Below are 27,121 nucleotides of genomic sequence, written 5' to 3'. Positions count from 1 at the left end.
CTCACCTGTCTTTGCCTTTTGTTTTCTGTAAATTTCAACTATATGTATATCTTAAGAAGAAGACCCATCAAAGCCAAGTAAAATCACGGAGTGGTTGGCATGTAAAAGCACCCATTACGCTCTCGGAGTGGTTGGCATCAGGAAGGGCATCCAGCCATAGAAACCATGCCAAATCAGACTGTGGTCTGGTGCAGCCTTCCAGCTTGCCAGCCCCATTCAAACTGTCCAACCCATGCCAGCATGGACAACGGTACAACAAATGTTAATTGATGATGATGATATATATATATATGTGTGTGTGTGTATGTAAACGTACACACACACACAGCAGTGTTTGTGTGTAGTGCACATATGTGTATGTGTGTGTATCTATTAACCCTTTTGACGCCAAACTGACTGAGACTGCCAAGACACCAATACCATGTTTTGAAGTGATCTCAAAATCCTTCCATCAGAATTTCCCATTAATTTGTTCCAAACATCAGCTTAATGATGACAAAGTCAACCAAATTCTTAATCATTTTCAAAATTAATTGAAACAAAAGCAGTGGGTTTCAACAGACATGGTAACTAAAGGATTAGACATACCGAAATGTGTCTATGAAATATTTTGTGTGTGTGTGTGTGTTATCATCATCATCATCATCATTTAATGTCCGTTTTCCATGCTGGCATGGGTTGGACGGTTTGACTGAGGTCTGGAAAGCCAGAAGGCTGTACCAGGCTCCAATCTGATCTGGCATGGTTTCTACAGCTGGATGCCCTTCCTAACGCCAACCACTCTGAAAGTGTAGTGGGTGCTTTTAACGTGCCACCAGCACAGGGGCCAATCAAGCAGGCCTGGTATCAATCACGTTCGGATGATGCTTTTTACTGTATGTATCTATAAGTATGTATGTATGAACTTCTTGTTGCATTGATATCTGACCCGTGCCTCCATATATGTGACAAGAGAAACTGTAAGATAACTGTTTGTCATCTTTTCTCTGTTTTCCAGAACCAAGACAATGACACACTGAAGGAATTGTTGAAGTGCAATGTGGACAAGTCTGTGAAGATGACCGTTTACAGCAGCAAGAGTCAGTCAGTACGTGAGGTGACGATCACTCCGAGCCATAAATGGGGGGGACAAGGATTGCTGGGGGTCAGTATTCGGTGAGTATTTTTCTTTCACTGCATGTCTCTTTCTCTCTTTTGCTCTTTTGTCTCTCTCTCTCTCTCTCTCTGTCTATATCTATCTATGTCTATCTATTTATCCATCTATCTATCTATGTATCTATCTCCATAATTATAATAGATACTATAAATAGTTGTCCTTTGGCTGCTATTTCTAATATTTTCGGTATGTGGTTTAAGCAACTTGTTGCAAAAAACCCTTATTATTATAATTATATAAATTTTTACCGAATACGGTCCTTTTCCATACCGAAATACTACTAGGTGAAATTTGTTGATATTATTAAATTAATTATAGTTCACCCTTTATCTGTATCTATCTCCATATGTATATATCTGTCTATGTCTATCCATCCATCTGTCTGTTTGTCTCCCTCGTCTGCTTATGACTGTTTCCTAATGGCTGTAGTTGTTATGCAGTGGAAATTTGATAAACAAAAAGGAAAAAAGACAACACAAGAAGGACAAGTTTGAACAAATGTTGTGTTCCGTCATTTAATGCTTAAATGAAGGAAGGGAAATACATGGTGCATTCCAGACGTTCTTCAGACTTCCTCAGGAGAGACATTTATTAAACTCAAATAAACACAAAACTCTAATCTCCTTCAAAGTAGGATGGTCCTCTGACTTCAAATGCACCTTTTGTATCACACCAGCCACTTTGTGAAGGCCCCATGGAAGCCCTCCAGAGTGATGGTGTCCAGGACCCATCTCACAACGTCCTTCATTGTCAAAACGACTGCCCCTGAGGTTCTCTTTCAACTTGGGAAACAACCAGAAGTCTGAACTGTAGAGAGAGAGAGAGGGACAGTTTTGATGTCCATCTCTGTCTTGGAGTTGGTTATCAAGATCCCAGGAACAAGTTTTGAGCATGTTCAGATCTTCGAGAATAATTCCATGTACAGATGCCCCACCAACTGCAAACTGTATTTTTATTGCCTTTATAGACACATAATGGTCTTCATCCAGAAAATTGAGAAATACGTATATTTATTTACGAAGTTTGTTTAGCAAGATTCCTGATGTGAAGTCATGTGTTGAAACAGATATTATTGTATTTTGGAATGGTCATTTTCTTTTCTCTTTTTTTGCCAAATAAACTCAAGCAATATATATTTTACCTTCTCTCATTTATTGCTGTTTTTATTTTATTGTTTTAACTCATGTCCATTGTCTAGAAATCTTTCATCGCATATCTGTGACCTCTTCAGCGACACTTTTCGTTTTCATGTGTGTTCTTGCTCCACTTGCTCCATTCTGTTCTTGTCCCATCACTTTACATTCTGAATAGACTAAGTGGCGCAAGAGCAGACACGATGATGGAAAGTGTCACTGAAGAGGTCACAGATGTGTGGTGAAAGATTTCCAGACAGTGGACATGAGTTAGAATAAGAACAGAAATAAACAAGTGTAGAACAAAATATATAGTGTGCGTGTTTATTTGGCAAAGAAAAACAAAAAACAAATGATTATCCCAAAATACAGCAGTATTTTATATAAAGATCTGACTGGCCTGGTGCAGCCTTCGGGCTCCCCAGACCCCGGTTGAACCGTCCAACCCATGCTAGCATGGAAAGCGGACGTTAAATGATGATGATGATATATAAAAATGATGTTTTCTCTCTTTCTCTCCTCCAGATTCTGCTCTTTTGAAGGTGCTAACGAAAATGTCTGGCACATTTTGGTGAGTCTTCAACTTTCCCTTGCTTCTGTTTTTCATTTACAAATATTGTTCTGTTCTCTCTTTTCTCCCCCCCCCACCCCATTACTTGCTGGCAGAATTGCTAAAGCATCAGAAGAAATGCCTTGCAGGTATCCGTTGCATTACTTTATGTTCTGAGTTCAAATCCTGCTGAGGCCAACTGGTGCCAATGGAATCCTTTCCAAATTTCTGGCTTTCTGCCCTAAATTAAAATCAATTATTGTTTATTATTCATTAAAGTAATGGTCGTCCGTCTTCCATGTTCTCAGTTCAAATCCCACCAAGGTTGACTTCACCTTTCGTCCTTTTCGAAGTTGATGAAATACGTACCAGTCGAGTACTCGGGGGAGAGGGGAGAAGGTATCTAAGTATTCACCTAGCCCCCCCTTCTCCCCACAAATCTCAGGTTTGTACTTTTTGTAGAAAAGCAGAAACGATTATTAAGGCAGAACCGTTCTGCCTCGCAGACCAAATGCTTTGCAGTATTTCTTCTTCATTATGCTCTCAGTTCAAATGCTTAATTTTTCATCCTTTCGGGGTTGATAAAAATAGATACCAGTTGAGCACTGGGGTTGATCAAATCGACTGCCTCCCCCTCCTCCATCAAAATTTCAGGCCTTGTGCCTGTTGTAAAAAGGACTATTATTATTAATAACTAGCAGTATCGCCCGGCGTTGCTCAGGTTTGTAAGGGAAATAACTATAAAGCATTTTTAGAGAGTTATAGCCAAAAAATAGCAAAAAAATGATGGTAAATTTTTTTTTAGTTAAAAAAGGTGGAGTTGCGTCCCCTAGACAGTTTGCAGTTTGTGTTTCTGATTCTCGACCCCATGTCGAATTTATCGATTTTTTTTCAGAACTGGGGGAACTTTTCAAAATTTTCGCTGCGTTAGTTTTGAATTATGACATTGGGCTATGTGTGTGTCAAGTTTCATCAGAATCGGTTGAAAGCCGTGGTCAGGGTGAGGGTACAAGCAAACAGACACACAGAAACACGCACAGACAAAGTGCCGTTTATATAGAGAGAGATAATGAGCTAATATAATAATCATTTGAACATTGAAAAATGCAGGTTTTTACATTCTGAGTTCAAATCTTTCTGAGGCCAGCTGTGCTTTTTATCCTTTCAGGGTCAATGAAATAAAGCCCTGCAATGACATCAACTAAATCCTTCCCTTTGAAATTGCTCGCTTTCTGCCTAAATTAGAAACAATTATCATTTATTATTATTATTATTATTATTATTATTGTTGTTATAAAGGTGGTGCCCCAGCATGGCCGCAGTCAAATGACTGAAACAAGTAAAAGAGTATTACTACTGTGTCGGTATGGTCATGTGTTGCATTTGGATGAGGAGAGCTGTGTGAAGAAGTGTCACACCCTAATAGTTGAGGGAACCTGTGGAAGAGGTAGACCCAGGAACACCTGGGATGAGGTGGTGGAGCACGACCTTCAAATGTTGGGCCTCACGGAGGCAATGACAAGTGACTGAGACCTTTGGAGATATGCTGTGCTTGAGAAGACCCAACAAGTCAAGTGAGATTGCAGCCATGGCCGATGCCAGTGTCACATATCTGGTCTATTTAAAAGTACCCTTCAGTCATCAGGCTGTGCATGAGAAGACCTGTTGAGTCAAGTGAAATCTTAGTTATGGCTGATGCCAGTGCTGCTTGACTGACACCTGTGCCGGGGCACATAAAAAGCACCCACTACTCTTGGAGTGGTTGGTGTTAGGAAGGGCATCCAGCTGTAGAAACACTGCCAGATCAGATTGGAGCCTGGTGAAGCCTCTTGGCTTGACAGTCCTCAGTCAAACCGTCAACCCATGCCTGCACAGAAAGCAGATGTTAAATGATGATGTGGCAAGCCCTCAGAATCACTAACACACTGGATAAACTGTTTAGCAGCATTTTGTTTGTCTTAGTGTTCCAAGTTCAAATTCCACTGAGCTCGATTTTGCCTTTCATCCTTTCAGGGTCGACAAGTACCAGTTGCATATTGGGATCAATGTAGTTAATTTATCCCCTTCCTCGAAATTGCTGGCCTTGTGCCAAAATTTGAAGTTATTACCTCTGCCTTAGCAAAGGTGGAGGTATTGTTTTTAGGTGTGTTTGCTTGTTTGTTTGTTTGTCCGTGGACAAAAATATCTCAAGAACTGCTGAATGGATTCGAATGAAACTTTCAGGGATGTTTGGCCTCATGACTGGCACAAACTGATTAGATTTTGGGACCAATCTGGTACCAGACAAGGATTCTGGATTATCTTACCTTGTTTTTTACTTCATTTTTGATAGCAGTCGGGTTCATTTTAAGTATTCTCATTTGTGAGAGCAGTCGAGTTTATTTCAGATATTCTCATTTTAAAAATCATCTCTGGCTAATTGTTGAGAGGACTTTTATTGTTGTTATTTAACAGGAGGTTCACCCTAACTCACCTGCTGACCTGGCCAGTCTACGATCTAACACAGATTACATTATTGGGGCAGATTCTGTATTACATGAGGTAAGTTCTCTGTCTATCTGTCTCTCTCGCTCTCTCTCTGTCTCTCCTCCTTTTTCTCTGTTGCATGTCTTCTTGCTTCACAGTTTCATCTCATTTCTTCAGCTGTGACCATCTGTGTGTGTGTGTGTGAGATTACATATTTGTCTGTGTAGTAGGATGTTTGCCTGTGTGTGTGTGAGAGAGAGAGAGAGAGGGAGGCAGAGATTAAATGTTGGTCTGTGTATGGTGTGTGTATGACTACATGTCTCTATGTTGTGTGTGTGTGGTTGTGATTTTGTTTCTGCTTAGTTGTGTGTGTGTGTGTGTGTCTCTTTTCCCCTTCAGCCACTCACACAATCATCATCATCACTTCTTACTCTGCATTACTAATTCTACCTATACACTGCTGCTACATACCACCACCACCACAATACCAGTCACACTATTACCATACAGCACACAACCACACATATCCCAGCTACCACCACACACATCCCAGCCTCCACCACACACTTCCCAGCCACCACCACACACTTCCCAGCCACCACCACACACATCCCAGCCACCACCACACACATCCCAGCCACCACCACACACTTCCCAGCCACCACCACACACATCCCAGCCACCACCACACACATCCCAGCCACCACCACACACTTCCCAGCCACCACCACACACATCCCAGCCACCACCACACACTTCCCAGCCACCACCACACACATCCCAGCCACCACCACACACTTCCCAGCCACCACCACACACTTCCAAGCCACCACCACACTTCCCAGCCACCACCACACTTCCCAGCCACCACCACACTTCCCAGCCACCACCACACACATCCCAGCCACCACCACACACTTCCCAGCCACCACCACGCACATCCCAGCCACCACCACACACATCCCAGCCACCACCACACACTTCCCAGCCATCACCACACACATCCCAGCCACCACCACACACTTCCCAGCCACCACCACACACATCCCAGCCACCACCACACACTTCCCAGCCACCACCACACACTTCCCAGCCACCACCACCACACACTTCCCAGCCACCACCACACACTTCCCAGCCACCACCACACACTTCCCAGCCACCACCACACACTTCCCAGCCACCACCACACACATCCCAGCCACCACCACACACTTCCCAGCCACCACCACACACTTCCCAGCCACCACCACACACTCCCAGCCACCACCACACACTTCCCAGCCACCACCACACACATAGGGACGAGATGGTGAAGATGCCGACGACCGACAACCGCTCAGTTCAAAGTCTCCCTTGACCACAAGTGGCCTGAACTCTTTACATGAACACCCTCCCTGTACATAACTTCATGTCCCCCTACATGGCCTTGCTTTTTTGCTTTTTGAGCCAAAAAATTAACTAACTAACTAACATACCACCACCACCACACACATCCCAACCACCTAATACCCCTGCTGCCACCTATCATGTACCTCCTCTGCTGTGTTAATCACCAATCTATATACAAACGTGTTTGTGTGTCTGTATATGTTTTTGTTTTCGTTGCAGTCTGAAGATCTGTTCACATTAATAGAGTCTTACGAAGGCAAACCTCTCAAGTTGTATGTCTATAATACTGATTCAGACAGCTGTCGTGAGGTGACCATCACCCCAAATAACCAGTGGGGTGGCGAAGGAAGGTAACTATCTGAACATCTTCTCAAACCCTTTTGTTCTTGATTTTTAAATTGGTGTTTTTCTTTCTGGATTAGAATCAACAAAGTTAGGGACCTAAATTCAAGGAAGCTGGATCATGTCTTTAAACAGGGTTTTGATATACACCGTATATATATATATATATATATATATATATATATATATATATATATACGGGTGTGTGTGATTGTGTATAGAAGAATATATTAATAAAAGGAATTCCAACCTTGTCTGATTTTCACGTTTTATTTACAATCTTATAATGATATAATATAAGATAATATAATATAATAGAATAGAATAAAATAAAATAAAATAGTAGAATGTTAAATGTTCATTCTGATTGAACTAGTACTTTCATGCATTAAATTCTGCAATCGTCAGGTTCATTCAGTGATGTTTGGCCTCATGACTGGCACGAACTGATTAGATTTTGGGATTGATCTGATACCGGACAATCTTCATGAACCTGAAGATTGCATAATTTAATGCATGAAAGTACTAGTTCAATCAGAATGAACATTTAACATTCTACTATTTTATTTTATTCTATTATATTATATTATATTATCTTATATATCATTATAAGATTGTAAATAAAACGTAAAAATCAGACAAGGTTGGAATTCCTTTTATTAATATAAATATCATCCTCATCATCATCATCGTTTAGCATCCGTTTTCCATGCTAGCATGTATATATATATACATACATATATACATATCTATATATATATATATATATATATATACATACACAATTTTTTTAAGAATGAGATAAAAAACCAAGGTTGTGAAGATTTTAGAACATTTATAAATAGGTCCTACAGCTGTTTCCAGGATATTTATTATATCCCTTCATTGGAGACGGTGTGAGAAAATGGCTAAGCAATAGTTAATTTAGATAAGATACGAAATAGAGAGTGAAGTGGAGGAATGAAAATAGACATGAGATATGCAGGGATATTGCATTCCACTTCACTCTCTCTTTCGTATCTTATCTAAATTAACTATTGCTCAACCACTTTTTCACACCGTCTCTGTTGAAGGGATATAATAAATATCCTGGAAACAACTGTAAGACCTATTTATAAATGTTCTAAAATCTACACAGCCTTGGTTTTTTCATTTCATTCTGAAAAAAATTTTTATGTATACACACACTGATATATGACCTACGTTGGACTCCTTGTTCGCATAATCACCGAACCTGGAGCTTAACTCTGGTCTATCCATAGCACTTACTCGGCATTACCTGACACTTTGTGGTCTTACTGACACCATTACCTCTCATAACCTCCTATATATATATGAAAATGACGGTTGCAATGTCCTTACTGAAGCCCTTCTTTCCCTATGGGGTGTAGACCATCAACAACTCTTTCTTTTTCCCACTCTGTTCAACTCTGAGCTGTCTTTTTTACTTCTCTCCTGTTGGGTCCCTACTTTTTCATTTCTGCCCCATTGACCCTCCTCTTGCTACTTTCAGCCCCTTCCACCTCCCTTGTGTATCCCAGGTAACAGCCTGGTGTGTAATGCAGGATGTTGGGTTTTCATTCTTCCTGTATATGTTACCCTGGGGGGGGGAGGCCTTCCACTCCCAAGTCTTGTTGGTTTTGAATACTCATTGATGCTTCTGTAACTTAGCCCCTTTTTTTTTCGAAGTAGGGGTGTTGGTCCTACAAAATCTCATTGTTACCTCTGGGAAGATGTGGTCCATATTAATTTGGCCTCTATTCTTTGACCTGTACAGTACTTTTTTTTTATGTGACACCATCACTGGTAAAGTCCCCAAGTAGCTCACAACACACGATCCCCTCAACTGAGTGGAGTATATATATATATATACTTTAGAATGTGTCACTACATTCTGCATTATTAAATGCTGTTGCTAATTTATCCTACATTGTCAAATGCCATTGCTACATTATTAAATGTTGTTGCTAATTTATCCTACATTGTCAAATGCCATTGCTACATTATTAAATGTTGTTGCTAATTTATCCTACATTGTCAAATGCCATTGCTACATATTAAATGTTGTTGCTAATTATCCTACATTGTCAAATGCCATTGCTACATTATTAAATGTTGTTGCTAATTTATCCTACATTGTCAAATGCCATTGCTACATTATTAAATGCTGTTGCTAATTATCCTACATTGTCAAATGCCATTGCTACATTATTAAATGTTGTTGCTAATTTATCCTACATTGTCAAATGCCAATGCTACATTATTAAATGTTGTTGCTAATTTATCCTACATTGTCAAATGCCATTGCTACATTATTAAATGCTGTTGCTAATTTATCCTACATTGTCAAATGCCATTGCTACATTATTAAATGTTGTTGCTAATTTATCCTACATTGTCAAATGCCATTGCTACATTATTAAATGCTGTTGCTAATTTATCCTACATTGTCAAATGCCATTGCTACATTATTAAATGTTGTTGCTAATTTATCCTACATTGTCAAATGCCATTGCTACATTATTAAATGCTGTTGCTAATTTATCCTACATTGTCAAATGCCATTGCTACATTATTAAATGTTGTTGCTAATTTATCCTACATTGTCAAATGCCAATGCTACATTATTAAATGTTGTTGCTAATTTATCCTACATTGTCAAATGCCATTGCTACATTATTAAATGCTGTTGCTAATTTATCCTACATTGTCAAATGCCATTGCTACATTATTAAATGCTGTTGCTAATTTATCCTACATTGTCAAATGCCATTGCTACATTATTAAATGTTGTTGCTAATTTATCCTACATTGTCAAATGCCAATGCTACATTATTAAATGTTGTTGCTAATTTATCCTACATTGTCAAATGCCATTGCTACATTATTAAATGTTGTTGCTAATTTATCCTACATTGTCAAATGCCAATGCTACATTATTAAATGTTGTTGCTAATTTATCCTACATTGTCAAATGCCAATGCTACATTATTAAATGTTGTTGCTAATTTATCCTACATTGTCAAATGCCAATGCTACATTATTAAATGTTGTTGCTAATTTATCCTACATTGTCAAATGCCAATGCTACATTATTAAATGTTGTTGCTAATTTATCCTACATTGTCAAATGCCATTGCTACATTATTAAATGTTGTTGCTAATTTATCCTACATTGTCAAATGCCATTGCTACATTATTAAATGTTGTTGCTAATTTATCCTACATTGTCAAATGCCAATGCTACATTATTAAATGTTGTTGCTAATTTATCCTACATTGTCAAATGCCATGCTACATTATTAAATGTTGTTGCTAATTTATCCTACATTGTCAAATGCCAATGCTACATTATTAATGTTGTTGCTAATTTATCCTACATTGTCAAATGCCATTGCTACATATTAAATGTTGTTGCTAATTTATCCTACATTGTCAAATGCCAATGCTACATTATTAAATGTTGTTGCTAATTTATCCTACATTGTCAAATGCCATTGCTACATTATTAAATGTTGTTGCTAATTTATCCTACATTGTCAAATGCCATTGCTACATTATTAAATGTTGTTGCTAATTTATCCTACATTGTCAAATGCCAATGCTACATTATTAAATGTTGTTGCTAATTTATCCTACATTGTCAAATGCCATTGCTACATTATTAAATGCTGTTGCTAATTTATCCTACATTGTCAAATGCCATTGCTACATTATTAAATGTTGTTGCTAATTTATCCTACATTATTCAAATCCTAAATTTACTGAATGCCAATGTTTTCTTCTGTTTCATTTCCTTGCTCCGCATTGCACACAGTCTCGGTTGTGGTATTGGTTTTGGCTACCTGCACAGAATTCCTAAACGTCAGTTCCCATCAAGTATAAACGCCACTACATCGGTAACAGCACCTGAACTACCCACTAAGACTGTTGATGGATTTTCTGAGGTTTGTAGACCACATCTATCATTAACTCTTTCATTGATTTTTACATTAACCTGTTAGCATTTAAACTGGCTGCATCTGGCCTCTCACACTTACCCTACAATGTCATTCTAAAAACATGCCCTCGCATCATTGAAATCTTGAAGCTATGAGACAATGCATGATTAATTTTTTAAAAATCAATGCAAATGAAAAGAATTACATTTGACAAGAATCTGAATGCTAAAGGGTTAATTAATAACTAGAATGGTTTTATGAGATTCCAAAAATGTGAAGGTGTGTCATTGAAAAAATCACTGCAAAAACAAAAAAAGATTCTATTTCAAATCTCAGATTTGCAGCAGAAGAAGAAAAGTATCTCTTTACTCTTTACTCTTTTACTTGTTTCAGTCATTTTGATTGCGGCCATGCTGGAGCACCACCTTTAGTCGAGCAAATCGACCCCGGGACTTATTCTTTGTAAGCCCAGTACTTATTCTATCAGTCTCTTTTGCCGAACCGCTAAGTGACGGGGACATAAACACACCAGCATCAGTTGTCAAGCAATGCTAGGGGGACAAACACAGACACACAAACACACACACATACATATATATATATATATATACATATATACGACAGGCTTCTTTCAGTTTCCATCTACCAAATCCACTCACAAGGCATTGGTCGACCCGGGGCTATAGCAGAAGACACTTGCCCAAGATGCCATGCAGAACATTTTAATAGCTACTTTTCCCAGCTTGTATGCGTAGATGAGATTTCATTGAGATAGAATATTCTATGGCTGAACGCACTGTCTGCTGCCCTTTCTATGGCTGAACGCCCTGTCTGTTTCCAAGCAAGATAATAATCCTCTCCATTTATCAAAAAATGGTAACTCAAATTTGTGTAGAACCACCACACACACAAATGGGCACAGGTCGTGGGTGTATGGAGTTCGCTTTACAAGGCCTTGTGAGTGGATTCAGTTGGCAGAAAATAAAAGAAACCCATCCTGTATATATATATATATATATATATATATAGGCATAGGTGTGGCTGTCGTAAGAAGCTTACTTCCCTACCACATGGTTCCAGGTTCAATCCTACTGCATGGCACCTTGGGCAAGTGTCTTCTACTGTAGCCTTGTGAGTGGATTTAGCAGACAGAAACTGAAAGAAGCCTGCCGTATATATATATATATATATATATATATATTTATATCTCTGTTGGTGTGTTTATATCCCTGTAACTTCGTGGTTCAGCAAAAGAGGGATAGAATGAATACCAGGTTTAACAAAAAATAGGTACTGGGGTTGAAAAAAAATTGTTCAAGGCAGTGCCCCAGCATGGCCACAGTCTAATGACTGGAACAAGAAGATAAAATGTGTGTGTGTGTGTGTGTGTGTGTGTGTGTACATGTGGTGACTGTAAATGAGCCTCACTGTGATACAATCCATGTTAATTTCTAGTCTTCCATGAGGAAATAATGTCTTGCATTGGAGACAAGAAGGACAACCTACCATAGAAACTCTGCCTCAACAAATTCCATTTGACACATGGAAGCATGGGCAAGTGGACATAGAAATCTCCAACATGTTATACTTTCGCTACATGGTGTCTGGTAATGTGGTTCTGTATCATTTCATTGCATGTGCTGAACTGGTAAAGCTGTACAGGAGGATAGTCACATGTAGGATACTGTAGCAAGGAGTGGCTGTATGGAGTGTAGTCACATGTCTAAGGTTGTACATGTAGCCACAAATTATCTCTACCGTTTTTTTTTTCCTGTAGGTGTCGCTATCATCAACACCTCAGCCTGCTGGTCTGGTGCAAGGCATGGCTAATATGTCACTGAATACAGGTATGTATGGCTTCTCTTATAACCACCATCTCTTCCACTGCTCCATGTCTCCATGTCACGACAACATGGAGACAGGTCTTGTGTGAGTTCAATCTCAAAGCTACCTATTACCAAAACAAATACACCATGGGTTTGCATCTTCCTCTTTTTCTCTGGCCACAGCTTTGAATCCAAAACTGGCGTTGATTATTTTTTTAAAACCTTTTGTTCATAATGTATCTAGGACTACATTATGTAATGCAGTGGTTCCCAAAGTGGGAAGTACTACCCTTGTAGGAGCGGTGGGGAAAGAAGCAAGGGGTCACTGAAGAAAAGTGGGGGTGATAATGGAGTGGCCAAAATAACAGGTTAAGTTTTGATTGGGGAATACAGTTGTTTTGAATTTGTTGCAGAAAGTGATCCATGATTGAGGTGGTGAGCCAGGGGAGAATGTGGCCCAAATGCCAAAGGAGCAGCTGCCAGAAGAATGTAAGGGACCACTAATCCAATGCATAGTATAGTAATTAGTATTTACACCTATAATTATTGCTGTCCAGCCCCTGGCCAGTTCTGACCCTGTGAGCCTTTCATCGAATATGTTCCAGCTGTGTCCATCCCATTTTTTAATTCAGTCATTGTTCATCTGGGACTACATTTTCTGATGTATACCAGTCGGTTATATTAAGGCAGCAAACTGACTGAATTGTTAATGCATTGGGCAAAAGGCTCTGCAGCATTTTGTCCATCTTTGTGTTCTGAGTTCAATTTCTGCCAAGGTCGTCTTTGCTTTATATCTGTTTCTGGGTCACTAAAATAAGTACCAGTTAACAACTGGGGTCAATGCAATCGATTAGCTGCCTCCCCCGAAATTGCTGGGTTTGTCCTAAATATGGAAGTCGATATACTATTATTGACTAGAGTTACAGACCTGTTTAGCCCAGGTCAGTCCTGCTCCAGCAGACCATTAACCAAAAATATTCCAACAAGAATCATCTCCTTTTTTAACCAGACACATTGTATCTTGGACTTACATTGTTTCGTGTAGAGTAAAGCATGGCCGCCTTATTTAATTGGCTTGGCGGTGAGAAAAATCTTTAGGCTTTGTAGCAAAGTTACCTCCCCTGAGAGAATTTGTCAAGTGGATATGAGTTGCCTCCCTTTACATTGACGTGCGCTGGTAGATTTTTGCATTTTATGATAATTATATTTATTGTTTTTGTATACTTCTTAATACACTAGCTCTACATTTGTATACATATGGATGTGTGTGTGTCCCACCCGTTTATGCATAACATGTAGTAGAATTTAACCCGGGATTATGTTTGTATCAGCATTGTCTCCTATTTCTTGTTTTTATTGATTCCTTTCAGTATAATTTAGATAAACTACCAGTCGAGGTTGACTTTGCCTTTCGGGATCGATAAATTAAATACCAGTTGAACACTGGGGTCGATGTAATCGACTCATCCCCCACCGCCCCCAAGCTGCCCTTGTGGCAAAAATTTAAAATAATAATAATAATAATTATTATTATTATTATGGTGAGCTGTCAGAATTGTAAACACGCCAGCAGAAATGCTTAGTGGTATTTCGTCAGCTGTTATGTTCTGAGTTCAAATTCCGCTGACGTCGACTTTGCCTTTCATCTTTTTGGGGTCGATCAATAAAGTACCAGTGAAACACTGGGGTCGATGTAATTAACTAGTCCCTTCCCCCCAAAAAATTTCAGGCTTTGTGCCTTTGATGTCTTGCAAACAACTTGCACATGCAAGTGCTACCAGTTAAAAGCTCCGAATATCGGAAGCTAGCAAGTGTATGGGGTCATCAGGAGAGAATGCGCGCCATTTCGGGGGCCTACCTCTCGACGGCATTAATGCGCACCGGCCCCGCTTGCTAGATCAGCTGGTTATGAAGAACTCAATATACTTCTAGCCATCACTCATCGTCTCTTTTTAACCGAATCCAGTGGCTAGCCTTCTCCACTGTAGATTGGATATCAGTCATGGTGGTATTGACTTTACAAAAGATTATTATTATTAATGACTCAAATTTTTGACACAAGGCCGACAATTTTGTGGGGAAGAAAAAGTACTCTACTGGAATTGATTTTCTTAACCCCTGGAAGGATGCAAAGTTCACCTCGGCAGGATTAATGCTGTCTCTTGGAAGTTCTCAATATAAATAATATATTGTCATTTAATTTTGTAATAAAAGCCAAAAAAAAAAGACTGCCATTGTATCCCTTTTTTGTTCTTCTGTTGAGTGTTTCCTTTCTGTATTTGCAGGTGTCCCAACTATCCCTGTCTTAAACAATCCAGTTGATGCAATGTCTGGGGCCAGTGGGGTTCCAGGCCAGATGCCTTTCTCCGCACCCTTAACATTTCCACCAGGTTCAGCATCAAGTAGGTCCTTACTTTTCTTCTGTTGTTAAGGTTGTTGTTTAATCCCAGTGACTCAGTTGACCGTATAATTAAAAGTAGTCCACCCATGACTACCCTTCATATCTGTTTCAATAAACTATACATCGTTACTATTAAGCAAAAGTGTCGTAAGTCCAAAACTTTGCTTTTTCAGAAAGCACAAAAATAGTTTCACCATTCCATAGCAAAACTGTTGTGCTACACTTCGACAATTTTTGATACCTTGGCATCTAAAGCAGCTGGAGATACGACAGTTTGACCAAAAGAACCGGCTGTTGCAAGCGAAAATAAATATTGAAAGAAAAGAAAAAAATGCATTTGGACAAATTTGGACATACGACAGTTTAACATAATAGCAAAGATATGTATGTGTGTATGATGAGCTTCTTTCAGTTTTATGAGGCTTCGGTTAGCCCAGGGCTATACTAGAAAACACTTGCCCAAAGTGCCGTGCAGTGGGACTGAACCTGGAACCATGTGGTTCAGAAGCAAACTTCTTAACCACACACCCATATATATATTGAACGCAAAAACACTATCCACAGGACAGTTTTTTTCTTAATAATAATAATAATTCTGGGCAATTCGACCACCACAATAAATGGGTAAAACCAGTCATTTCGACTAATAGTGTTGTAGGTCATTAATCAGTTGGGGTGGGGGCTGGAATGTGATCAAAGTTACCTCTAAATACCTGAGCCCCTTCTGATCCTCCAGTCATTTTATTGTCTGTCTGTTTGTCTCTCTTTTCCAGCTCTGCCACCCCCGACAGCCATGCTAAACTTACCAAACTTTGCATCACTTCCTCCACTGACCACTCCAATATCTATACCTGGATTCCCAACCATACCCCCCACGTTCTCTACATCAGCAATCAACCCTGGAGTTGTCGGAGGGGCAGCTGCAGCTGGGGCAGGAACAATTGCAGCAGGAGGTAAGTCTCAATACCTTTATCTTTTACTTGTTTCAGTTACTTGACCACGGCCATGCTGGAGCATTGCCTTGGAGAATTTCAGTCAAGCAAATCAACCCCACGACTTATTCTTTAAAGTTTTGTACTTATTTTATCAGTTGCTTTAGCTGAACTGCTAAGTGACAGGGATGTAAACACACCAACACTGGTTGACAAGCACAAGGGGACACACACACGAGCTAAAATTACATTGACCCCGAAATAATTACTAGTCTCCTTCCCTAAACTTTCAGACCTTGTGCATATAAGAGAAATTATTATTATTAAGTACCAGTTGCATACTGGGATCAACTCTCAAAACTGATGGTGCTGTGTCTTCGCTTTATGTCCACAGCCCTATCTGCAGCAGTTTTGTATCTGTTCGTGTTGTGATTGATAAAAATATCTATCACTCACGAAATTTACTGTTGCATCCAGCCATGCCAGTTTCATTGAATTTATTATCCTCGTAATGATGACAATTTACATAAACAAGAGCATGCTTTAAAGTGGTTGGCATAAATATATGCCAAACCGTATTTCTTGTATATAATTGCTGGTCTCAGCTGAGATGATTGCCGTCAGTGCAACTTAATTGCCTGATAAAAAGCCATTGTCACGGGGTTAAAAGGCTGGTGAGTTGGCAGAATCCTCAGTCTTTTACATTCACTGATGGCACCATCTTTGCCTTTCACCCTTTTGGGGTCGGTAACATAAGCACTAGTAGAACACTGAGACCAATTTAACTTAGACCTGCAGCTTTGGGGAGGGGCCTTGTGCCAAAATTTATAACGATTGTAATTAAGGCAGTGAACTGGCAAAATTGTTTCTACATTATACAGCATTTCTTTTGGCTTTTTCTGAGTTCAAATACAACCGAGGTAGACTTTGCCTTTCATTCTTTCAGAGTCAATAAAATCAGTACCAGTTATGTATTGGGGTCAATGTAATCAACTTGCCCCCTTCCCCATAATCGCTGGCCATGTGCCAAAATTTGAAATCTTTATTATTAAAATCGTTATTATTATGATTAGGTTTTAAGAAAGTAGATGTCTTATTTTTAATTACCATTTGATTTGATTTTGTTACAATTTTTAATATTTCAGCGACTGTGCCTCCTCTCACCACAGGAATGGTACCACCACCCATGACTACTGGAATGATGGCACCTCCTGCTTTCAGCACAGGAATGGTTCCACCCCTAATTAGTTTACCAAATCTGTCAGCATCCATGATGCCTGCCAGCACAGTGCCAGCCAGCAGTATCTCCACAGCGCCCGGTATGACGTATTCCTCCATACCCGCGACACTGCCACCAGCCACAGCGGCAGCAACTACAGTGGCAAGCGAGGGAGCTAGTGAAGGTGTGTCGCTTCCACAAAGCAACGTGTCTGTGCAGCCCCAAGCGGCAGAGCTGACTGCAGCACAGAGCAATGAACTGGAGGAGAAAAAGGGGGTGATGGCAGCTTCTTAACACCTGATCAAACGCGGCTAAAGTTTTTGAACCAAACAGTGGAAGGATGTAAAAATAAACAAAAAACACACCTATATATATACACATACATATATATATATAAATAAATAGCAATTTGAAGAAAAAAAAAAAACTTGATCTTTTTATGGGCAAAACAAAAACACTTCAGTTGTTTGTTCAAAACTTTCAACTGTTTTATTGTTTTTTTTCTTTCTCTCCTGTTTTTATTTTTTTTCTCTTCTGTTATGTAAAAAAAAAAAGAGGAAAATTGTCTTTCAGAGAGAACAGCAATGAATTATTATTATTATTTTTTACTGCTGCTCTGACAGGAATTACACTACTTTTGCTCCTGTTTGTTGTCTTTAATCTAAAATATTATTGTTTATCTTCAGTACACGTTTGCAATCCATCTTCTGTGGTGCTGATGGTTGCTGATGAGAGAAACTTTTATTCAGCTCTTTTTCTGTTTTTGAACAATTTTCCACTAAAAAAATTAATATTAATATTATCAGGGTGTAGAGAGGAGGGGGTGGGGGAGAAGCAGATATGGGGGTAGTTTGGACTTACTGAATCCAATGATTATTTCAGAAAAATCTCCATGTGTAAATTCAATTTTAAAACTGATTTCGAGTCAAACAAACTAAAGCTGTTGGGTGGTTAATTTCCCAATCAACCCGAAATGTTTGTTTGATAGATATGAAGTTACTGCCGTGTTCCTTTAGCCAGCCATATCCAGTACAAATATTCTGGCTAGATCTGGCCCTTAAAACATCATTCTAAACATAAACCATTGCATCAAAATCTCAAGGCTACGAGATATTGCATGATTGATTCAAATCAATGCAAATAAAATATGCAGTGACAGTGATCTGAATGCAAAATGGGTCAATATTATGCTTCTTTTAATGGGTGGGGGTTTGGGGGGCAAGGATGCCACGAGAAAGCATTGAGATGTCTTTAGACATTTCCCATTTTTAGTCTGTTGCTCTGTAAATCTTTTTTTCAACTTGTAGAAGAGAAAAAAACCAATTGAAATATATTTATATGAAACCCTTTTAGTTCAAGATTGGGGGTGGGTGCTAGATTAAACTTTAAAAATGTTTTATATTACACAAACACAAGTGTGATCTGCCCATTTTTGCTGACCCCTGAACTGTTGGCCCTCCCTACCCCCTAGTGAGGGGCGAAGGCAACACTTTTCATCATAGCAGCAAGTAATATGGTTCTGTTTTGTTTAAGAGGCAGGTTGTGTTTCCTAAACGGGATTTATTTTCTTCAAGCTGGGTTTGTTGTGAAATTCACTCAAAACAACGTGTACTACAGATGTGTATAGAAGATAAAACGGGAGCATAAATACATTCCTGCTTTAAAAATTTTTTGTTTTGGCTTCAGGATACATTTCAAATTTTCATGTAAAAAGGAAAAAAAAAAAAGAGAAATCTTTAATAAATTCATTTTGTCATTCGCAAGTTTGTTTTCAAATTGTTTCAACCAAACAGGGAAAAAGTTGAAAGGAATATAAATAAGTAAATAAAACAAGAATTTAAAAAAACATACAATAGATTTATTTCTGGTTTCATGTTATTCACAAATTATTATTTCACATTGTGTCAAAATCATCTCTCTGCAAAAGAAAAAGGAGATAAAACAAAAAAAATTAAATAACTTTTCATATATCCAAGAATACATTGAAATTTTTGTTTAAAAAGATTTTTTTTTTTTTTCTTTTTCCAAGGTAACACCGAGTTTGACAAGATTTACTGCAGAATCTTTAACATTTTAGCATTTAAACTAAGCAGGTCCTACCTTTCACACCAACCCTACAATGTCATTCTAAAAATAAACAACCACATTATTGAAATCCCAAAGCTACAAGATAATGCAGGTGCCAGGTGTTGAGGGGCCAAAAGTATGACAGGGGGACAAGCATAGTTGTCTTGCTATACAGAAGATAACCTGGCTACCCAACATTATGCAAAAATGGGTGGGAGTAATTAAAAAGAAGACAACGATGATTGTGACAAGGTGACAGCATGTCATCTTAATATACTAGAAGGTGAGCATAAGATAGAATACAAGCAAAGAACTGAGAAGGGAGGGTGGATAAGATCATTAAAAGTGTGGGGCTAAAACCCAGGAAAGACATCAGACGCCGATCTCAAAAGGCTGAGCCTTACAAAAGGGGACAACATGAGTACAGCAATACACCATATAAGAACATGTGCCCACCACAACAGAACTGATGTCCTAAAACCAAGCTTTGGCATGGGTGCTGGTGCCATGTAAAAAAGCAACGCAGTAGTGGCTATGTGTTAAGTAGCTTGTTTACCAACCACATGGTTCCGGGTTCAGTCCCACTGCGTAGAACCTTGGGCCAGTGTCTTCTATAGCCTCTGGCCGACCAAAGCCTTGTGAGTGGATTTGGTAGACGGAAACTGAAAGAAGCCCGTCATGTGTGTGCGTGTATGTTTGTGTTTGTCCCCCAAGCATTGCTTGACAACTCATGCTAGTGTGTTTATGTCCCTGTCACTTAGCAGTTCAGCAAAAGAGTCCGATAGAATAAGTACTGGGCTTACAAAGAATAAGTCCCGTGGTCAAGTTGCTCGACTAAAGGCGGTGCTCCAGCATGGCCGCAGTCAAAATGACAAACAAGTAAAAGAGTACCCTGTGTAAAGTGGTTGGTATTAAGAAGGGCATCCAGCTGTAGAAACCAAACCAAAACAGCCAATGGAACAGGGCATGGTTCCTGCCAGCATGGAAAATGGACATAAAATGATGATCAGATCCTACTTAACACAGATGTATTGTTAGAACACCGTAATACTGCAGTATTCATCTTGAGAGAACACCTCATGTGCACAGAAATGTCAGAAGTAGATGAAATTTGTTCACAATTATGGCATTCTTACAAAACATCCATGTTAAATAGGATATTAAGATTGTTATTTGGTGCTAAGATTGCTTCCACTGCAAATTATTAATTTTTACCCAGCCCACCAGTGCCTAATTAGTCAATATTTTTCTATATATTATTAGCTGAAGCCAGGTTTGACCGTCATACCTGCTGCTGACGAAGTACAAATATGCAGAAATCATGACAACGTTCACCGACTCCTGATGTTTCTGTACTTTTGAGTAGAAAACATTTGTACGAGATGCTGTCTCAGGATGAAGTCTGCAGTTTCGTAACATTCTTACAACACATCCACAATAAGTAAAATAATTTTTTTAAAAACTGATATATATTTATATATATCAATGTAAGATGCGGGGTTTTTTATGGCACTATGTATACTGAAAAGTTGTAAGTTTATTTTTCAAAGCATCAACATCACAGAATCTCGCACAGACATTTTGAAAGAAGAAAAAATAATCTCTGTCGCTGTGACGATGAAGTTATTAACTTTTTTTAACAAGCAGTTTTATGAAGAGAGGAAGAGTTGCGTCCCTTAGATCAGCAAGCTAACACGCGCACACACACATTTGTCTATATATCAAAGACGGGCTGTGTATAACGATATTGACCAGACTATTATTGGATGCTGTTACATATTGCTTGGCATTGTTTTAGCTTCCGAAAGATGCCACACCACTGGCTGGGCGAGCAGGCCATTGATTCCCTCTCATCGGAAAGCGATTCCGTCGCAGGGTGACACGGTTACAGCTGAGTGGACTGGAGTAATGTGAAATGAAGTGTTTTTGCTCAACAACATGAGGTGCTGCTTGATCTAGGAATTGAACCCACAATCTAGTAATCATGAGTGCAACACCTTAACCACTAAGCCATGCGCCTTCACACACACACACAAAACTCTGCCAGATCAGATTGGAGCCTGGCGCAGCCATCTGGTTCGCCAGTCCTCAGTCAAATCGTCAAACCCATGCTAGCATGGAAAGCGGACGTTAAATGATGATGATGATGATGAAAGACGGAAACTGAAAGAAGCCCATATATGTGTGTGTGATTGTCTCCCCAACATCGCTTGACAACAGATGCTGGTGTGTTTACATTCCCATAACTTAGTGGTTCGGCAAAAGAGACCAACAGAATAAGTACTAGGCTTACAAAGAATAAGTCCTGGGGTCGATCTACTCAACTAAAGACAGTGATCCAGCATGGCCATTCAAATGACAAACAAATAAAAGAATATATATATATCATTGTCATCATCATTTAATGTGTTTTCCATGCTGGCATGGGTGGAACAGTGGGACAAAAACAGACAAGCCAGAGGCTCCAACAGATTCTATCTCTGCTTTGATATGGTTTCTACAGCTGGGTGCCCTTCTTCACGCCAACCACTCAACAGGGTGGACTGAGTACATTTTTGCATGGCACCAGCACTGGTATGGTCACCAGGTACCCGTAAGATAATATCCCTCAACTGAGCAGGGTAACAGATTGGAGAAATAAGAAACTATGATGGAGGGAAAGGACCAAGTGTCTTGCTCAAGAGGTGAATACGTGGTTGGTAAGCAAGCTCCTGACCACACAGCCACATCTTGATGGCGTGCTCCTTACAGCAGTAAGAGTCTTTAACCCTTATTTCTTGCAACCAAGGTGCTTAAGCAGACCCAGTCACAATTAGTGACAACAAACTTTTCTCTTTATTGCGCCTTAACTGTTTAAATTAAATTTGTGTGTGTGTGTGTGCATAATTCATTTTCTTATCACAGACGACCAATTGTAATATGTCATAGATCAAAGCGACAAATCCTCTTAAACCTATTAAACACAATAGATGCCAGAAACGAGCATACTTTGGCCATATTTGCTGCCAGCTATTATTTAACATTATCAAATGCACAATTATGGCCCTTATGGACCCTAAGTATCTGATGTATATGTCAGCATGAGAAAAAGAGAGAGTGTGTTTAGACAAAGAGCTGACAACATATGACAGTGAATGGCCCTTACCCAACCCCTACACCGGTCTGCTGACAATGGTGATGACAGTGACAAGTGTTTGTCAAGGAGGTCACCAGGGATTGTTGAAGTTGAGGGGGGGGCTCAAGTAGGAGGATATAACATCTGTCTTTAAGAAAGCTATGCAAGTTTACATTTTATTTTTTTGCATTATAATTCAAAGAACTCCGACCACCATCACCACCACAATATCAACCTACCCCTTCACTACACTACCCCCCCTCCGTCACATTACCATGACCCTGCAATGTATCTTTACTACACTAACCCTTTCGTTCTACCCACCTCACTAGCTATATTAACCCCCATGCCCTTAACCCCAAGATTCCAAGTTCGATTCCAGGCAGTGACCTGAATATCATCATCATCATCACCACTACCACTACCACCATCACCATCACCATCACCATTATCGTCATTGTGGAAAAATACCTTAGGAATGAGAACCCAGGTTTTAAATTTCCCCAAAACACCTGATGAAAGCTGGAGGATATATCAGCTGGAAAGTTGTCTTAACAGCAAACAAGATGAGGACAAATATCCGTCAAATGTAAATAATGTACATAATGTACATAATTCCTCCTCTCTTAAATATGGAACTACAAAATATTTTGATAATTATTTGGGTTTTTTTATGCCATTCCTAATAATATTTAGTTATAAAAGTACAATAGGACATCTTAAACATCTAATCGCTGTGAGGGTCCACCTGAATAAAATAGGTATCGAGAAAAATGATTAAGAATCACTGACTATACCCTATACGCATCTTTAGGCACCATGGTTAATGTCCATTTTTGCATGTTTAAATGGGTCTTTGCAATTTGTTGAGGAATATTTATTACAGCCGGATATCTTTCCTGTTTCCAAGGAAGGTAATAATGGGAAGACACAGAGGATTGGAAACAAACAACACCACTTGTATGACGGTGCAACTCATTTACAACTATCTCCTGACGTCAAGGCAAGGAGACAGTAACACACACACACACGTCATAATCTATCAACATAAGGTGAAGAAGAAATTGACTGACCAAATTGTTATACTCCAATACTTGTTTTCTTATTTTCGATGTGTCTGTCCACGTGAGAAAATCTTCCATGTTTCTGAAACAAAATTTAAAAAATTAATTAGTTAATTAATTACTGACTATTGCAGAGAAGAAAGTAGGGGAGAGGGAGAGAGAGAGAAAGGGAATGGAATGGCTTTATGTCCTTTCAATGCTAGGGGGCTGCCAACCATTGTAAACTTAATTCTATGTAGCTATAATATCTCAAAACAATTTATATTTGAGACAATCCGTCCTACATGATGACATATCATCACCATCACCATATGAGTGTGTATGTGTATATCATGATCATTTAACGTCCGTTTTCCATGCTAGCATGGGTTGGACAGTTCAACCAGGGTCTGGGAAGCCAGGAGGCTGCACCAGGCTCCAGTCTGATCTGGCAGTGTTTCTACAGCTTAATGCCAACCACTCCAACAGTGTAGTGGGTGCTTTTGTGTGCCACCAGCAGAGGGGCCAGAGGAGGCTGGCAATGGCCACGACCGGTTGGTGCTTTTTATATGCCACTGGCACGGAAGCCAGCCAAGACAGTGCTGGCATCGGCCACGTTCAGATGGTGCTTTTTACGTGCCACTATCACAGGTGTCACAACTACAATTTCCAATTGATATATATATACACACATACATACATGTATATATACAAACACACACAAATAAATATATACACATATATAAATATCATCATCATTTAACGTCCACTTTTCTATGCTTGCATGGGTCAGAGGAGATTCACTGAGGCAGGTTTTTCCACTGCTGGACGCCCCTGCTGTCACCAACCCTCACTTACCTCCAAGCAAACTAAATATTTCCCCATTGCTCGACATGTTCTTTCAGGGAAAGTCTAAAAGTAAACGATAACAGTGTTTGTATGACGGTGATGCTTGGTTACAACCAAGATGCAACGTCAAGACAAAGAGACATGCATGCACACACACACACACACATGATGAGCTCCTCTCACTCTTCACTCACATTCTCCACCCTCAATGATGTTGAACTCCATAATAAAAGCAAAACACTCGTCAGTTCTACAGTACTGCCTCTGCTTCCAGCAGTGGCTTGTTCCTTCTCTGGGTAAGTTCCTTAGCAAACATACCTCTCACCTCCTCTCTCTCTCTCTCTCCCTGGAGGGTATGAAGGATGGATATACATAAGTAATTCTTACCTTGTTAACAGAAAAGCGGGGTCTTTGATCACTTCAGGACCAACTCTTATATCTAAGAAAAAAAATTAAGTCAAGGAACCAACTAATTCGGAAAAGCTAAGGCAGTGGTTTGACGGACACCACAAATGTTACAATTCCAGTAGAACCTGTTACTTGGCAGCCAGCTGTTTCAATTGAAACCGAGACCAGCAACACTTTCAAGTTAACTTTACACTGAAGCAGCTACTTGTTGCATTAAACTCACTTCAGAACAAACAGGGATCAGGTTAAAGCTAGCACACATACATGCTGCCTGTGTTAAATTGAGCAGTGCTCAATTAATCCAATCTACCCAACAAACAATGTTCAAATTAACCATATGTTGAACACAATGTTCAAGTTAACCATATGTTGAACGCAATGTTCAAGTTAACCATAGCTATCCTACTTCAAGCAGTGCTCCAGTTAAATCTATCTCACTTCAACATGTGTTCAAGTTAAACCTACAAGTTGTGCTCAAGTTAAGCTTATCCCACTACAAACAGTACTCAAGTTAAGCTTATCCCACCACAAGCAATGCTCAAGTTAAACCTATCCCACTACAAACAGTACTCAAGTTAAGCTTATCTCACCACAAGCAGACATTTTAAAACAACATATAACTCTGCCTTATAAAACCTGTCCAGTGCATATTCTACACCAAGCATGTATTAAAAAGTCTCTCTCATTCCAAAAGGATACGTCCTTGTTCAACAAATTTGGTTGCAGTTTTCAGATTCTCGGCCATCTGACATCGAACCATCATCACAGGAAGGCGTCGCCTGCAGAGAAGAAGAAAGAAATATGGTAAAATATATAAGGAAACAAACAATATTAGACTGTGCGCTCACACACAGAATGTCACACTATGTGGTGACACAGAGAATGTTACACAGTGTAGTTACGTGTAAATGGTGTGTGTATATCATCATAATCATCATTAAACGTCTATTTTCCATGCTGGCATGGGTTGGCCGGTTCAACTGGGGTCTGGGAAACCAGGAGGATGCACCAGGCTCCAGTTTGATCTGGCAGTGTTTCTACAGCTTGATGCCCTTCCTAATGCCAACTACTCCGAGAACATAGTGGGCACTTTTTTACGTGCCACAGGCACAGGGGCCAGATGGGGCTGGCATCGACTACGATTGGATGTTGCTTTTTACGTGCCACCAGCACGGAAGCAAGTCAGGTGGTACTTTTTACATGCCACTGGCACAGGGATCACAACTACAATTTCCATTTGAATGTGATTTGATTTCATTTTGATGTTGATGTACTTGACTCAACAGGTCTCCTCAAGGACAGCATGTCAACCTACGATCCAAGGTACTTTTGAGTGGGCTGGTTATGCGACACTGGTGTGGGTTACAGCTGTGAACTCACTTTATTTGCTTGGTCTTTCTCAGTTACAGCATATCTCCAGAGGTCTTGGCCTTTTGTCATTGCTCCAGTCCACTCAGCAAGCAAAAAGGAACAGTACCAGTATTTCAAAGGACCAGCCTTGTCAGGCTGAATCTCCCTGAGGGTAATACATGTCAGTGGAGTACTCAGCCACTTTCACATTAATTTCACGTGCAGGCTGTTGATTGGACCAACTGAAACCTTCATCGTTGTGACCGACGGAGTGCCCAAACTCCTCAATATTCACATTCAGTATCCCCATTTAACATCCATCTTTCATGGCTTGGATGGTTTGACATGGCTGGCAAGCTAGAGAGCTGCATTGAGCCCCAATTCTCTGTTTTGGATTTCTATGGCTACCTATCTTTCCTAATGTCATCCACTTTACACGGGTGCTTTGTATGAGGCACTGGCACAAGTGGTCCTTTATGTGGCGCTAGCACACTGTCCTGAAATAACCAAGATTTATCTTATAAGCTTTGAGATGTCGATGACGTAACTGCTTATTTTTAGAATAACATTGTAGGGTAAGTGTGAGAGGCTGGATCTGGACGTTTCTGGCAATAAAACAAAGTAGAGTGTTTGGGCCTGTTAGGGTCAGTTGAAATGCCAAAGGGTCAAAGGGAAGTGCTCGAGCATGGTTACAGTCCAATTAATGAAAGCAGTAATGTTATAATTAAATGATGCTATAAAATCCCTCGTTACTTACCTGCAGAATGATGAGGCAGATACTTTGTTGGCCAATTCCAGGGAGAGTTTAGATGAGATGAAACCAAGACAATATCTGAAAGGTAACACAAAAGAATAAACATGGAGAAAAATCATCAAAGCTGATCAACAATGAAAAGGGGTACAGTCACTATACACACACACATACATACAT

General features: G+C 39.6%; 2 protein-coding genes across 4 annotated transcripts in view; one reads left to right on the top strand and one right to left on the bottom strand.

The window, feature by feature from the left end:
* The window catches only part of LOC115222862 (Golgi reassembly-stacking protein 2), a 47,880-nt gene extending 30,170 nt beyond the window's left edge, over positions 1 to 17,710 (top strand). For all 3 annotated transcript variants that reach the window (XM_029793218.2, XM_029793217.2, XM_036512044.1), the window contains 9 exons: positions 998 to 1,155; positions 2,815 to 2,860; positions 5,294 to 5,380; positions 6,917 to 7,047; positions 10,857 to 10,986; positions 12,758 to 12,827; positions 15,092 to 15,208; positions 15,981 to 16,160; positions 17,285 to 17,710. In XM_029793218.2, the coding sequence (XP_029649078.1) occupies positions 998 to 1,155; positions 2,815 to 2,860; positions 5,294 to 5,380; positions 6,917 to 7,047; positions 10,857 to 10,986; positions 12,758 to 12,827; positions 15,092 to 15,208; positions 15,981 to 16,160; positions 17,285 to 17,652 (1,287 nt within the window). In that variant the 3' untranslated portion in view covers positions 17,653 to 17,710. The remainder of the gene's footprint in view (positions 1 to 997; positions 1,156 to 2,814; positions 2,861 to 5,293; positions 5,381 to 6,916; positions 7,048 to 10,856; positions 10,987 to 12,757; positions 12,828 to 15,091; positions 15,209 to 15,980; positions 16,161 to 17,284) is intronic.
* Positions 17,711 to 17,959: 249 nt separating this feature from the next.
* The window catches only part of LOC115222863 (U3 small nucleolar ribonucleoprotein protein IMP3), a 119,922-nt gene continuing 110,760 nt past the window's right edge, over positions 17,960 to 27,121 (bottom strand). Inside the window, exons 3-7 of the mRNA XM_029793219.2 lie at positions 26,948 to 27,022; positions 25,540 to 25,619; positions 24,820 to 24,871; positions 23,614 to 23,686; positions 17,960 to 19,276 (exon numbers count right to left, since the gene is read on the bottom strand). Of these exons, the coding sequence (XP_029649079.1) occupies positions 19,253 to 19,276; positions 23,614 to 23,686; positions 24,820 to 24,871; positions 25,540 to 25,619; positions 26,948 to 27,022 (304 nt within the window). The 3' untranslated portion in view covers positions 17,960 to 19,252. The remainder of the gene's footprint in view (positions 19,277 to 23,613; positions 23,687 to 24,819; positions 24,872 to 25,539; positions 25,620 to 26,947; positions 27,023 to 27,121) is intronic.

Source organism: Octopus sinensis, linkage group LG21 (genome assembly GCF_006345805.1).
Source record: "Octopus sinensis linkage group LG21, ASM634580v1, whole genome shotgun sequence".
NCBI classification, from domain to species: Eukaryota; Metazoa; Mollusca; class Cephalopoda; order Octopoda; family Octopodidae; genus Octopus; species Octopus sinensis.
The sequence above is the reverse complement of the archived record's forward strand: the minus strand, read 5'-3'. Positions and strand labels throughout refer to the sequence as shown.